Source organism: Sarcophilus harrisii, chromosome 1 (genome assembly GCF_902635505.1).
Source record: "Sarcophilus harrisii chromosome 1, mSarHar1.11, whole genome shotgun sequence".
Lineage (NCBI taxonomy): Eukaryota > Metazoa > Chordata > Mammalia > Dasyuromorphia > Dasyuridae > Sarcophilus > Sarcophilus harrisii.
The window spans coordinates 621,858,783-621,873,575 of record NC_045426.1 but is presented as its reverse complement, the minus strand read 5'-3'; the positions used below and the strand labels follow the sequence as shown (position 1 = coordinate 621,873,575).

Below are 14,793 nucleotides of genomic sequence, written 5' to 3'. Positions count from 1 at the left end.
TAAGAAATGTTGAGCAGAATAATTTCAGAAAAAAAGAAACCTAGAAAGACTTACATGAACTGATACAAAGTGAAGTGAGCAGAATCAGGAAAACATTACATACAATAACAGCATAATTGTATGATAATCAACTGTGAATTACTTAGCTATTCTCAGCAATTCAAATGATTCACAATGATTCCAAAGGATTCATGAAGAAAAATGTCCATCTCCAGAGAAAGAATCAATGGAAGCTGAATGCAGATTAAGGCATACTATTTTCCTCTTTATTTTCTTCTTTACTTTTTCCTCTTTATTAATTATTTTTAATTAATTGTTTTAACATGAATAATATGGAAATGTGTTTTACATGATTGCACATATATAACATATCAAATTGCTTACCATTTGGGGAATTGAAAATAGAAAGAGAATTTAAAATTTCAAATGAAAAACATGTCAAAATTGTTTTTACATGTAATTGGGAATAATAAAATATTTCTAATAAATTTTTAAATAAAAATAATGCTGCAGTAGATTGTTAGCAAAAAATAGCTTATTAACTTAAAAGTACAATACACTGTAAAAATGACAATTTTGTCACTACTGAGCAATGGCTAAGTGTCAGAGTGAAAAATAACTGACATTTATAAGAGATTTTAAACTGATAAAGCACATTACATATTTTATCTCATTTGACCTTCTCAACTACTCTATAGTGCAGATAGTATTATCTCCCTTTTATAGATGAGGAAACTAAAAGCTCAGTGACATTTGTATGATTGGTTTGCAGAATCTCTTTTGCCTTAAGCCACAAAATATAACTGGTATCAAGAATGATTTAATACATTTCTCCCCATTTTTTCCTTAGGTTCATGACATGGGGAAAAAACTGGATTTTCTTGTCGATATGCACATGCAACACATGGAACAGCTCCAAGTACAAGTTACAGAATACTACCCAACCAAAAAGGTGACTGTTACCCCGGCAGAGGTCGAGAAGAAAGAGGACAACAAGTATTCTGAATTGAAAACCATTATCTACAACTATTCTGAACCCTGCACCCACGAAACCCCTTACAGCTTCCACCAGGTCCCTGTTAACAAAGTTAGCCCCTATGCTTTCTTTGCACATGACCCAGGGAGCTTGCCTCGAGGTGGAGGAGGAGGAGGAGGGCCACCCTCTGAGAGGGAGAAGCTCCCGAGGACTCTCCCTTCCACGGTCCCCTATGCAGAAAGACCCACCGTCTTGCCTATCCTCACTCTTCTAGACTCTAGGGTGAGCTACCACTCCCAAGCTGAGCTCCACAGCCCCTACCAGGAACGCATCTCACCCAGGCAGAGACGGAGCTTCACCAGGGACAGCGATACACCCTTATCTCTTCTCTCTGTCAACCACGAAGAACTAGAGCGCTCACCCAGTGGTTTCAGCATCTCCCAGGACAGAGACGATTACCTTTTTGGCCCCAATGGGGGCTCAAGCTGGATGAGGGAGAAGCGGTATCTGGCAGAAGGAGAGACTGACACAGACACAGACCCCTTTACCCCAAGTGGCTCTATGCCTCTGTCTTCAACAGGGGATGGGATTTCAGATTCCATATGGACTCCTTCCAACAAGCCGGTTTAAAGGGGGAGGAGGGGTCACTGGATGGCCTCTCCTTGTAATGTAGACAAACTTTGTATAGCTCACTTACTCTTACACCCAAAGCTTACTAGTTGGAACACCAATGGCTGCATTCAATGCATGTGTTAGTAGTAGTCACTGCACCATTCCATGGGGATTTACAGCTGCATTTTTTTTTTCAAGACACCACAAGGAAGCCGCTTCATTTTGAGCATGCTTTGCATGACTTTACACTATATAAATGGTACCGCTACTTTCTTCTAGAATACATATCTATCTGCTATTCTTACTTAAAAGTTACAATTGGGCCTGTGCAGGGAGAGACTATAGAAGATTCCATGCTCTTTTCCTTTTATAAACAGAGAATATAGTTCCAGTTAATTCTAGTGTCACTGCCCATTTGTGTTCTACTATCTGCCCTGAAACCCATACCCATTTTTCAAAACAATGAATTCATTTTCTTGATAACCTTGCTAGCTCTCAGAAATTCCCAGAATGGAGAGCAAGCTCTGTGAGCTCTTATCCCCTATAATTACTTTTGGAGGAATTCTGATTTCATTCATGTATAGAACTCCCACAGCAGAAGCTCTCTTTTGCTGAAAGCAATCAGCAACCATTCTGTAACTGATCTTACAGAGTTGTGTAGGAATGCTGAGAAATTTAGTAATGTTCTTAAAGCTAATATGTGTCAGAAGCAGGATCTGAAAATGGGTCTCATTGTCTCCAAGGTCAGCCCTCTATCATCTATATCATGTTGTTTCTCCTTCAGTATATTATAAAGGGAAAGAAAGAGTTTCTATCTCTTTTCCTATATATGGATAACCCAATCGATGAAGAAATTAGAAAAAAAAAATTCCAAATGGGATTTTATGAGTCATGTCAAATAAGGAAAGCTTTGCTACTAATTTCTTTGTCCTCAAAAAAAAGATTCAATTTCTATTACTTGCAGGGAATTTTCTGCAAAATATTCATTAGGAATAGAATCAATTTTAGATTAAATATTTGTATTCATCTCTATAACTTTACATGTAAGTAAAATGAAGGCTAAAGAAGTTAAATTACTTTCCCAAAGTGAGTAGCAGAACAAATTTGAACACAGGATTCAGGACTCCTAAGGCATTTGCATGTGTAGAAAACAAGGATCAGAAATTATACTTAGATTTATACTAGAATCACAGAGACCTTAGAAATCATCTAGGCCCATCCCTCTCATTTAATAGATTAGAAAATTGAGACCAAGAAATGTTGTTATTCAAGGACCTACAAGTATGAAGTGACTCACTGTTTTCTCTGTGGTTGACTTAGCTGTGGTACCTTGAATATAGAATGTCAGTTACCTTGTGCCCTAATTGACCAGTGAAAACCATAAAGATTGTAAGAAATAATACACTTATTTTATTCTATTTTGCTTCAAGAAAAATGGCTGATAATCACTTTATTGATATGTGAATTGGCCAATATGATAACCACCACATTTTTTTCTTTATTAGTTAAATGAAATCATATATGTAAACCACTTTAAGAACTTTAGAGAGTTGTCTAAAAGTCATTTATTATTATTTTATTTTAGTGAATGCATAATTGCCTCGCTGTGGGGTACTTCCTCCATTGATACAAATTATGATGAATCCTATCCATCTGTTATTTTATTGATTATTAGATGAAGATATAGTAAGGGTACCAAAATCTAAATGAATATTTGTTGATGGGGATGCTCCATCACATTATGGAAGTGTGAAGATGACCCTGTCCTGTTGAAAGCTACCAAGTTGAAATAGAGTCAAATGAGATCTCAACAATTGGGTTTGTTTGATGCTTAAGTCTCAGTCTGACTCAATATAGATAGATTCAATTGGTCACCCAGTAACGAATTTTTAACCATGTTTACCCATTCTTCCTTTCACACGTTTATGAAAATACTTAAATCTTAAGTAACATTGGATCAGCAGAAAGTTAAAACAAAAAGCCTTTTCTCAGTGTCCTACACTAATTACTATGCATAATCTTCCTAAGGTTTCTCTTTACCAGTTATAATCTATAATATACTCTGATATGACTCATGAAGATTGAGTCATATAGATAGATACCAGCTCAATGATTGCATAAATATGCCTCAGTCCTGCCCCTCTTTAAGCATTTGCTTATTAGCTCCTGAACAATTAGCTCTATCAAAATGACCCAATTAGTGAAGAATTAGGCATATTTGATTGCCTATATGTCAACTATGTTTGAAATCCTCTTGCCTAGAGAAATATTAATTCTGGCAGATGCTTCAGTAAAGTGAGTTCTTACAGTAACTAATGGAAGGTGTACGGTCTTTTGGTAGGGGAAATAAACTTTTTTGGGGCTCTGAGGTCTGGAGATTACTTGGGAAGAGGGAAGATAGGAAAGGAGGATATTGCCAATGGTGTTTGTAAATGGAATATAGAAAGGGCTGCTAATTGAGGAGTTTGAGATTGGTTGAGAGTCACAGTAGGGTTAAGCAGAAAATAACATATAGCTATAAAGAATAGGGTATGCTTCAGACTCTGCCTTTTCAAACACTTGCTGCCACAGGAGGTGATCATAGAAATAACTGCCACTTGTCAACTAGCCACATAAAGTTCTGAGATGGATTACTGGGAACCCCTGACCCAAGGGGTCAAATGTGCTTTTCTCTGAGCTTGATTTCTGACTAATCTAGAAGTTATAATTTGCCAGGAATGACAGAAATATCTTTGTTATCACTTTGTTATATTGTTATTTATTTAAAATTTTTATTTAAAGGAATTGATAGAAAACTGACCAAACTTTCTACCTTTGCACCAATTAATTTTTCTAACAAATTGACACCGTTCTAGAATCTTGACCTTGGTGTCTTAACAGATAACACATGCTTTGAGGGGATGCTTATGTTCATGCTTGATGATCAAAAAGAAATGGACTTTCTAGAAATATCTTCTATGGACAAGGCACTTACTAAGTAGTACAACTTATCATGGGCTACGTGGGTAGGTAAGTCAGCTTTCATTGGATGTCTTCATGAGGAAATTGAATGACCTAATTCTTGTTTAGTTAACTTTGCACAAAATTATTTCTGAGGTCTCTGAAGAACTTTGAGATCCCATTGCATATAAAAAAAAGCTTCCAGCCTTATAACAAGATTTCACCAAGGTAATAAAGATTTAAAGAAGTGTCAGCTTTCAAATACTCTATGTTTTTACCTTTCCTTGTATCTTCAACAAACATAGTACTTGGCATATATTAAGTGCTTAATAAATACTTGTTGACAGAGTGACTGAAGCACAGAGAATTTAGATTAGAACGGAAAGCTTAGCTTTCATCTGGTCAATCAATCAACAAGTATTTGTAAAATGCCTTATATATGTGCCAGCCACTATACTGGGTATTGGGAATACAAAGAGAGAAACTTCCTTACTCTTAAGAAGCTTATATTTTATTGTTTATGAAGCCTCATGAAAACAAGACTTTTTTCACAAATATATTGATGTGTTAATTTGTCCATGAGTAGGTTTTAATGAAGAACTATCATTTTAGAGGATTAGTCAGAGCTCCTATCAGAATTAAATGGTCTCATCTCTAAGAACAAGATGCAGGGAGTGGGGAGGTGAGACTTTAGGCTCTGATTTGATCAATTTTACCTGGCTAGTCTCAGACCAGTTCAACAGAAGAGGGAGCTCTAGATTAATAAAGTTTTTTTTTTTTTCTTTTGTAAGTAAAGCCAGGTTTCTCCTTCCTACTTTTTAAAAAAATCCATTCAAAGAAATGTAGCCATTTCTGATTGACATTCCTATAATTGAAGATAGTATTTGTGTTATTTTATTCCTCACATACATCCCAGACATTATCTACTTGGAGAGCCTTAGCCTAAAGTCTAATTCTGGTCTTTGTAATCTTTGCTCCATAGTAGAAAAAAGCAGCTACTTTAATGTAGGCATCTACTGATTTGGTCAGTGGCCTAAAAGGTTGTTTGAATTTTGTGGGAGATGATAGGTACATTCTCTTCAAATTCTTTCCCTTAGAATTACTTCATAATCAATCTTTAAAATTCCGTGTGAAGTAGGGGTTGGTCTTGTGATGTTATTGGTATAAGGAATATCCTAGAGAAGGAAACTCTCTTTACCAATACAGGCAAGGAATTTCTCTGAAATTTAAAGCCTTAAAGAGATAGCTAGAATACTAAGAAGTTAAGTGGCAGATCCAGAATCACAAAGTCAATATGTGCTAGATAAAGAACTTGAACTCACATCTTCCAGATTTGAAATCTGGTTGCTCATTGTGCCACATAGGTTCTCCATTTGCTGGACAGAGATATCTGATCATGAGCATCCTTCAGAATGTATTTCTTGATCTTAACTTTCAGTAATAAATATATAGCAAATTGAGGGTATATTTCAAAAAGGATTCCATTGGCTTCACTTTCCACATGAAATCCCATCATCATTGTTAAGGATGATTTATTCTTATGAAACAAACTGTTAATCGAAGTAGCTGTGACTTGTTAACTGCCTGACATCACACCAGATTTTCCAGAGTGCAACATTATTAGCCACGAGGGAATTAAAATATATGTTTGGTCTTTGTTAGGCAAAGGAAGTGATTGGAACAAGGATCTGACAGTTTAAATACAAGATTTAGAATACAAAAATTCCTTTTATTTTCACAATACAGTGTCTATACTGTATAATGCCTTAAACTGGATTTTCTAGCATTCGAACACACAAATAATTAACTTTAGAAATTTCCACAGCTCAAATAAAAAAGAAGTGAGGCTTGTAGCCTAAAATATTTAGCATTAAGCTATTGTGACCTTAAGGCACTTATTGATATTGATATCTTTGCATTTTGAATTATTTGAATCTAAGCATTGAAATGAGAAAATTGTTCCTTACATCAGAAGATAATAAGACCTTGTTACTTTGGGTTCAGTTCATGAATGCCTAGTGGATAGTGTATCTTAATGTTATGCTAAATTCATATTTTCATAAGTGAACAATTGGAAAAAATGCCACAGAATGATATGGATGATTTAAAGTGAAGGACCTGGTGGATGCTTACCAAAGACTCATGTGGCTTTTTCCTCTCTTTTCTCCCAAATGAGAAAAATTATGTAACCAAGCCAAACTTATGCATGATTTGGTACATAGAGACATTATTGAAATTGCATGTTTGGTGGGAGTGATATATGTCTGGTTCTGATTCCCATTAAGACTTATGACACTATCACAGTGGATGGGGTGCTGAACTTGGAATCAGAAAGACTTGAATTCAGATTCTGTCTCAGACACTAAATTACCATGGGCCAATCATTTCATTTCTTAATTTTTTTCATCTGTAACTGAGAGGAATGGACTCAATGCTTTTAAGGTCTAGTAAGCTCTAAATCTAGATACTAAGATACCTTCCTTTAAAATTTCTCTCTTTTAGCATCATGGCTGCTAATTAGGGAGCAGGTCCCTTTATTTGCTAGTACAGAAGATTCGGAAACTTAAAAATAGAAAGCATCTAAAAATCAAAAACATTAAGTAAAGAATTTTGCTCAATACAGTAATGTACAGTAGACAAGGTCAACATTTACCTCTTTCCATTCCCTCATGCATGAGCAAATGAGAACAATGGGCAAATCTTCTGAGTTTTCAATGACTGCCCTTATAGAGAAGATAATGTTTCCATGTCTCTTTTCCCACTTCCATCTTAAATCTCCCCAACAAAAATTTCCAAAAATCCTAAAAATTCAGTGCCATTAATACCATTCCAATATACTGCCTTATTTTTTCCTTTGAACTTTGCCCAATTGCTTTCTTCTTTCACTGCACCAGGTCAACAAATTATCTGGTCTACTACTTAGACTCACATGACCCCTAGAGCCAATCAATATTCAAGCATCATTTATACACACAAGTCAGTTTGACAAAATTCAAGTTAGACACCAAAAAAAGAGGAAGGTAAATTTGGCAAATTCTGTGTGATCTACATGACTCCAAATTATTGTTTTGGTTTAACAAATGTTATAATTGAAAGTTCTGTATTCACATTAGCAAGCCTTCTCTGAGCCTCTAGTTTTTTCTTTCTTAATCCTGCCACTTCAGAACTTATTGTCAAACCCCTCCATCAAAAGGTCAGAAGGAAGCAGAAACAGACATTACTTAAGCTATTCCATGATGATGACTCTAGAAAATGGTTGAGTCATTGAGAAAGTTAAAATCTTTTGATTAAAACAAAATTTGGAGATATGTCTGGAGTCAGAAATTAATTTCAAATTATAATTGGGATCTGCACACTCTTGCCAGAGGATACTTTTCCCATCTTTTAAGATAATAGGTATCAAGTTAAAAAAAGTTTTTTCAGGTCATTTGGTCCAAAACCCTCCTTTTTACAAATGAAAAAACTGGAGCTCAGAAAGGACTTTGTTGCTTTCCTTGTCACTGACATTTCTTCTTCTTTGTTATTTGCCTCTTAGATAGTTTTTGTCATGTTTTTTGAATATAGAGGAAGCTTCTCCCAAGAGAGAGCATAATGCAAAGTTATCAAATGCTTTAGTCCTCAAAAGGTTGACCAAATAATCGAAGAAATCCTCACTGAATTCTATGTACCTTGTCCCACAAATCTCACCAACATCAGCCTAATATTTGGCAAGACTGGGGATCAAAATGGAAAAAATGATCATTTTTAATGGGCTCTCACATGCCCATCTGAAAATCTGTAGAGTGAATTATTATGCAGTAGTCAATAATAATGGCCTCAACTTTAAAAATATAGGTTTTGTTCATTTTAAACTTGCCTAAAGATGCTCCATTTAATATCATAAGCCAGGCAGATGAAAATACTTGAGCTGACACTTATTTCAATAGTCCAAAGAAAGGTAAGCTCCCTGAGGACAAGGGTCATTTGTTTTTTATTTTTTCACAGTCTCCTCAGCATCTAGCACAATGCTTTGCTCATAGTAAGCCCCCAAGAAATTTTTGTTGAAATGAATAAAATTGAATTGAATTGAATTTCTGTGCTGGCCTTCATGATCTAAAAAGTAAGCTTTGATTCCTGTAATTTTGGGAAGCTGCTAAATTATTCTCTTTCTGAGGCTATATGCAGAAATTCTGTAGTAAAAGGTTAGTGGAAGATGTTCCAGGGCTATAAAAATGTTTACTGTGAGGGAGAAAATACCTTCTCTTCACTGGATGGCTGAGCCAGTTTCAAAGTTGCTATATGGTTACTTTTAGACCCGACACAAATCGATTTTCCAACCAATGAGCAAAAATGGCACAGAAATATACCCTTCTATCAATAACTCAAAACAAGAAGGTCCCATTCAGTACTTATAGAATACCACTTCCACAGTTGCTAGGGAACAAAGCAACCACAAACTCTCTGTTCAGCATCTCCCTCAACATCCTAAACAACTTCAGCAAACATAGTTACCCTATCCAAGGTATTATGCTTGGCACTAGAGATACAAAGAGCACCGCCTCCCCCACCCCATGCCAAAAAAATGTAACCTTCAAGAAGGTTATATTCTACTAAGAAGGGGGAAAGCCCCTAATGGCAATCCCTAAGAAGCAACTGCCCTTCCCCCACAAATGCCTCAGTATATCTACACTACTGTTTCTCCACCAGAAGTTTAAATATCACAGAGCCAAATCTGTTTTCCCATATCAAATTTCCTGGTTTCCTCTGAAAATTAATTTTATATGAGTCAGTTTTTTTAATATCTCCTATTAGCTGATCCTATCTTATATTATAAATGTGGAAATCTCAAGAAAGATTTGCTAGGATAAATATTTACTTTGATGTACTTAGGAATCTACTCCTGCAGCAAAAATAGAGAGCTCCATGTTTGTTGAACTGGCTGACCAATTTCTTTGAGGTCTTAAGTCTAGGAGGATGTCATGTGATACTGAATGACTCACTTTGTATTAACTTCTACAAATACTTTTTTGTCAGAGTTGCTACTCAGGACTCCATGAGAATCATTTCTTCTCCAAACCATTTATGCTAACCTGTCAGTATCTTTTTTATTTTCCACTGAATTCAATTAAGTAGGTTCAAATGTCCCAATTGACTCAACACCTATCCTGTAATCTACTATTAGGATTTGAAGCCAGCTTTTTCTTCAGAGGTAGCATATTTATTTTCAACTGCTTTCTCTTCTGAGTCTCTTGTGGGCAAATCACAAAATGGGTACTTCTCTTTGTATTTAGAAATTTCTCTCTCCCAAGATCGGAAGGCAAAGCTTTTCTTCTGATGTCAGCACCTTTTTACAAGAGAGAAATAGTCTCTCCCTTCACCCACCAGCATATTTCTTTCAAACCTAGGCACGGAGCTCCCAAGGGAAGAATGAACTGGGAGGGTTTTGTTTTATTTTGTTTTCGTAAAGTCTTTATCTTTTTTATTCCTATGGAAAGTATTGCTTTCATTCTTTATACTACAAGATCCATTCTGTGTTTTTTTCCTGAAAAACATGTTAACATCAAAGAGTAAGGAAATTAAAATAAAATCTGATTTTGTAAAATAGTGACTTGTCAGTCCCTATGCCCCTTCTCATATTTGTATTCAGCTCTGGTTTTAATTCATTCCAATTCAACTCAAAAAGTATTTATTAAATGTCCAATATATCCAAAGGCCAAGAAAAAAAATTCTTTAGCCTCAAAGAATTTATATTCCCCAAAGGGATATAACTTGTATAGAATTGAACATATGTGGAGTAAATATTGAAAATAAATGATCTGTGTTATTAAATGAATCTCTTAAAGGGCCTGAGTGAGAAAAATGTGTGCATTTTTAAGACAAAACTAGGCAGGCCATCCATGGTAGCTATGGACTAGGTTGGAATGGGACTGGGTATTTCTATGTTGTTGTTGTTGTTATTATTGTTGTTGTTTTTTCTTTCTGATGTAGCAAAGTGACTTCCAATGGCAAGAGAATGATCCATTTTGAATCTCTGAAGGACAAGATGAAATTACAAAGTGATAAACCTGCTGTTTTTCCTTTTGGGGGGTTGTTTTATTATTTTTTTTCCTTTTATGGCATAGAATTCTGGTGCCTTGCTCCCTGAAGTTGTCTCCAAGCTACAAAGGATACGCTTTTTTTCACATTCTGGCTTACAAGGGAACACAACTTTTCTACAAGTGGCCTTTAGTGCTCTTTCTAATATGATTTCCTGTAATTTTTAAACTGTATGTCTAATTTATATTCTGGCACTGTCCGATATTTGAACAACTTTAATATGTTGATTTCCATCTATATTATGCAAACGATACTTCTTACCTGATTTTTTATGTTCTGTCTTAAAATGAACAATCAAATAATAAAGAAATGCCGCACCACTTATTAATAAATGGAAATTTCCATGATAGAGTGAAAGAATGTCATTTGCTTTAAAAGCTCGTTTAAACTGAAGGGCAGGGGTGGGCTGTCCCAAGACTTTGGGAGCAAAGGTCATGCATGGAGCTATGAATTAAGGAACCTTAAATATTAATCCTTCCAATTTTCTTTCATTATATTTGAAGAAATTGAGATCCAGAGAGGTTCCATGATTAAGATCACACAAATAGTAAATGGCAAAGCCAGAGTAGATTTTTTCATTTCCACGATATTTTCTTCTCTTTATAAGATACCCCAAATATTGTAGAGCAATTTTAAGCTTTACAGCCAAGATTCTGGGAACATTTTACATATTCATCTCATTTCTAGGGTTTGTTTTTTTATTGTTTTGGGGGCTTGGGATTTGGGGGGAGATAATTTAAAACAACATTATATTCTTCTAGGAAAAGAAATTACAACTGGAAAATCTAGACTTGATCATGGAGTTGTCACCATGGCCAAAAATAAATAAATAAATAACTAAAGCACTTCTCCTTGGCAGCTAAATGGTTGTACATAATGTTGCCAACCAAGTATATATCGATTGAAGGAATACATTTCATACCTAACAAAGACAAGAACATCCTGAATGTTTTTTTCAGTTTTGAATTGAGCCCAAGGAGTTTCTTGTTCTAGATCAGTTGTCTTCACCACTATTTTTTTTTTTGCCTTCTTTAATGTATCCCCTTTTGTCCTCATATTTTCTCCATTCAGGTTGCAATTTCCTTATTTAAAGAAAAGGAGCTATTTTGCATGTTTCTTATTCCATGATTTTATATTCTGTTGAGGGATAATTTATTTCAACTTCTCTTCTCAGATATAAACTGATGGGATATTTTTTGTTTTGCCAAGGGAAAATTGAATTGCACTGTTAAAATTTAAACACACACACACATACACACACACACATACATACACACACACAGAAGCACACAAAAAAACTCCAGAAAAGACAGAAATATATAATGAACAGAATTTCAGAAAAGGAGTATGTTATAAACAGAACTCCAGAAAAGATAAGAGTATTTAATAAACAATATGGTTAACAAGAACAAAAAACTCAATATTTATATACAATTTAAAAATAATTTCTAAAGAGGTGGCAATTTGATATTAGGAATACAGATTCCTCCACAAACCCCACCCTGAACTTAGAGTAAAGAAGATTTGAATTCAAATCTTACCATTGGCAAACAAAAATTCTGTGACTGGATAAGTCATTTAACTTCTCATTTTCTTCAGGAAACTTTGTAAGATTTTTAATTACAGAGTAGTTGCCAATCTATATTAGAAGAGGTCATTTCTTCTGTAGGAGTTCTCTAAGCTAATAAAATCATAGATCAAGAAGAAAAAACTCTAGAATAATAGTTGCTGTCCATTAAAAGTATCACTTTCAATGTTAATGAGATTATGTTTCTTACCAAATCACAATGGCAAGTGTCAATTTAAAAATGCTTATTCTTGGGGTAAAGAAAAAACAAAGAGGAAGAGCAAAAGAAGAATAGAGATATGAAACTATAGGGGAAAAGATGAGCTGTTACTACCATCCCATTTGTGCATTTTTATACATTTGTGCCTTCCCAGTATAACCTCCTAGTAAGTTATATAGAAGAAAAAAAGAGATATAGGCTATCTGTTGATCTGCCTAGAAGAGAGAGGATCTGAGCATCTAAAGCTATAAGGAACTTTAGGATCAGCTATTAAATTCTAATCCTTTCCTTGTCCAGATGAGGCAATTGACCCAAAAAGGGGGAGTTAATTTGCCCAGGGTAATTCAGTTTACAATAATAACAACAATGATAATAATGATATGTGGTTTACAAATCACTACATATCCTATCTGATATGATTTGACTATCATAATAATTCAGTAAGATAAGCACTATAATTAGCCATATATGGGTATATATGTGAGCACTAAAATTCAGAGAATTCTTTTTTATATGAAAGTCAATTCTTTTTCTTTCTCTCTTCCCTGCCCCCCAAGTCCTCTTTCTTTTTCTCTTTTCCTTATAGATGAATAGGGCAAACCACTGTGAGTTTTTGCAGGTGTCTTCCAGGATGCTATTTAATTTCCTGGGATTTAATTTGATTAACACAATGTCATACAGAAATAAAAAGCATTTAAAGGGTCTCACTATCAACAGAATAGTCCTTTAGCCCCTCATTAAATTTTGTATGTCTACCAAGTATTTTTGACCATCAAATCTCTCCCTGTGACAATGCAATTGCTGATGTTTATAATCTTAGAATGATTAAACTGGATGATTCATGGGGTCATCTTCCAAGAAATCTTGAATCTTCTTTAGCTATGGCTAGAAGACACCTTATAAAAAGAGTTAGCAAGGTGATGCTTTTTCTTTAGAGTCAATTGATTTTTTTTCATAATCAACCAACAATAAGCACAGTGAGATTTTCCTTGCATTTTTCAGTAAATTGTGACATGGTCAAAAAATAGGTCATTTTTGAATATAATTTGCAAAAACCTGCTAGTTCCCTAGTAAGTACTTAATTAATTAAGGATGTCCTCAATTCATGTAGAGATGACTCTCCTGAAAATTTTGTACAGATAGCAAAATAGGCATATGGGTCAGTAATTATCTACAGCTATTTGGCCTCTTTCTTTTTCTTGGTCCCACTTTCTTATATATTTCTCCCCATACTTACCTCCTCTTTTCCAAACTTCTCATTTAAGTTAAATATGATGTTATATATTGCTTTAATTTGAAGGGTTTTATCAAATTTTGCATAAAATTCTTCTATCACTTAGCAATTGATATTAATATGTAAACTGCAAGGATTTTTGTGGTGAACTTTTTGCTGTTATTTATTATTAATACTGAAATAAATGATGATCCAATACCCATAAAATAATATTTTATCAAAAGTTTTTAGTACATGATAAAACACACTCTACCAGAAATCAATATACCATTCTTTGCTTCTCCAACTAGGGCCTGCAAGCCATCCTTCAGATGGCTCATTCTTCTTATGATTTCATTTAATATGGATGTCAAGGATAATATGATTGAGCTCCACCAGCAGTATATCCACCCATTGGTTATTGGAAAAGGATATCAAATTTAGAGTAATAACAGTCAAATTAAAGATTGTTGATATTCTAAATGATCTGTTATTCTTAGCATTCTTTGACTCTTTTCAATCACTCTGACAGCATCACAACGCAAGCAAAAGGGAATGCACAGGAATGGGATCTATTTTTAAATTTTTTTCCCTCTTTCATGGAATTCTAAGGAAAAAAAAAACTTTTATCAGTAAGTGACTAGTTCACTAATAACAGTTTTTTCCACAATTATCTAGGGCTTAACACAGTGATTGGAACAATATAGGTATTTAATAAATATTTATTGATTGATTAGTTCTTGGAAAGCAGACTTGATATGTTCCAGGCAACATATTCAAAACCTTTACAACTTGATATAACCTACCATAGCTTTCACTCTACTGTGATAAAGTTTGAGAACCCAGGGTCAACTCAACACTACAATGAGGCAGCATATTAGGACTTTTATGGAAGATTGAATTTTGTCATATCCTTTATAACAAAGAATTTTAAAGCTCTTAGGGAAATAGAGAAAAGAAGGAGGGTGAGCAGGAAAAGGAAGAGGAGGAGGAAGAAGAAGAGAAAGAGGGAGAGGAGAAAGAAGAGGAAGAGGAGGAGGAGGAGGAAAAAAAAGAAGAAACAAAGAAAAGAAAGGAAAGGATGGAGGAAGAAAGGAAGAAAAAATAGGTGTAAACAGATTTTTCTTTGGCCTCAAAGGCCAGAATTAGAGGTAATAGGTACAAGTTTCAGGAAGGTCAGTTGGTTGTCC

At 34.7% G+C, this 14,793-nt stretch overlaps 1 protein-coding gene across 1 annotated transcript in view; it reads left to right on the top strand.

Annotated features, from left to right (window-relative positions):
- Positions 1-7,679, top strand: part of KCNQ3 (potassium voltage-gated channel subfamily Q member 3) — a 433,417-nt gene extending 425,738 nt beyond the window's left edge. Inside the window, exon 15 of the mRNA XM_003760398.3 lies at positions 851-7,679. Within this exon, the coding sequence (XP_003760446.3) occupies positions 851-1,606 (756 nt within the window). The 3' untranslated portion in view covers positions 1,607-7,679. The remainder of the gene's footprint in view (positions 1-850) is intronic.
- The last annotated feature ends 7,114 nt before the right edge of the window (positions 7,680-14,793 follow it).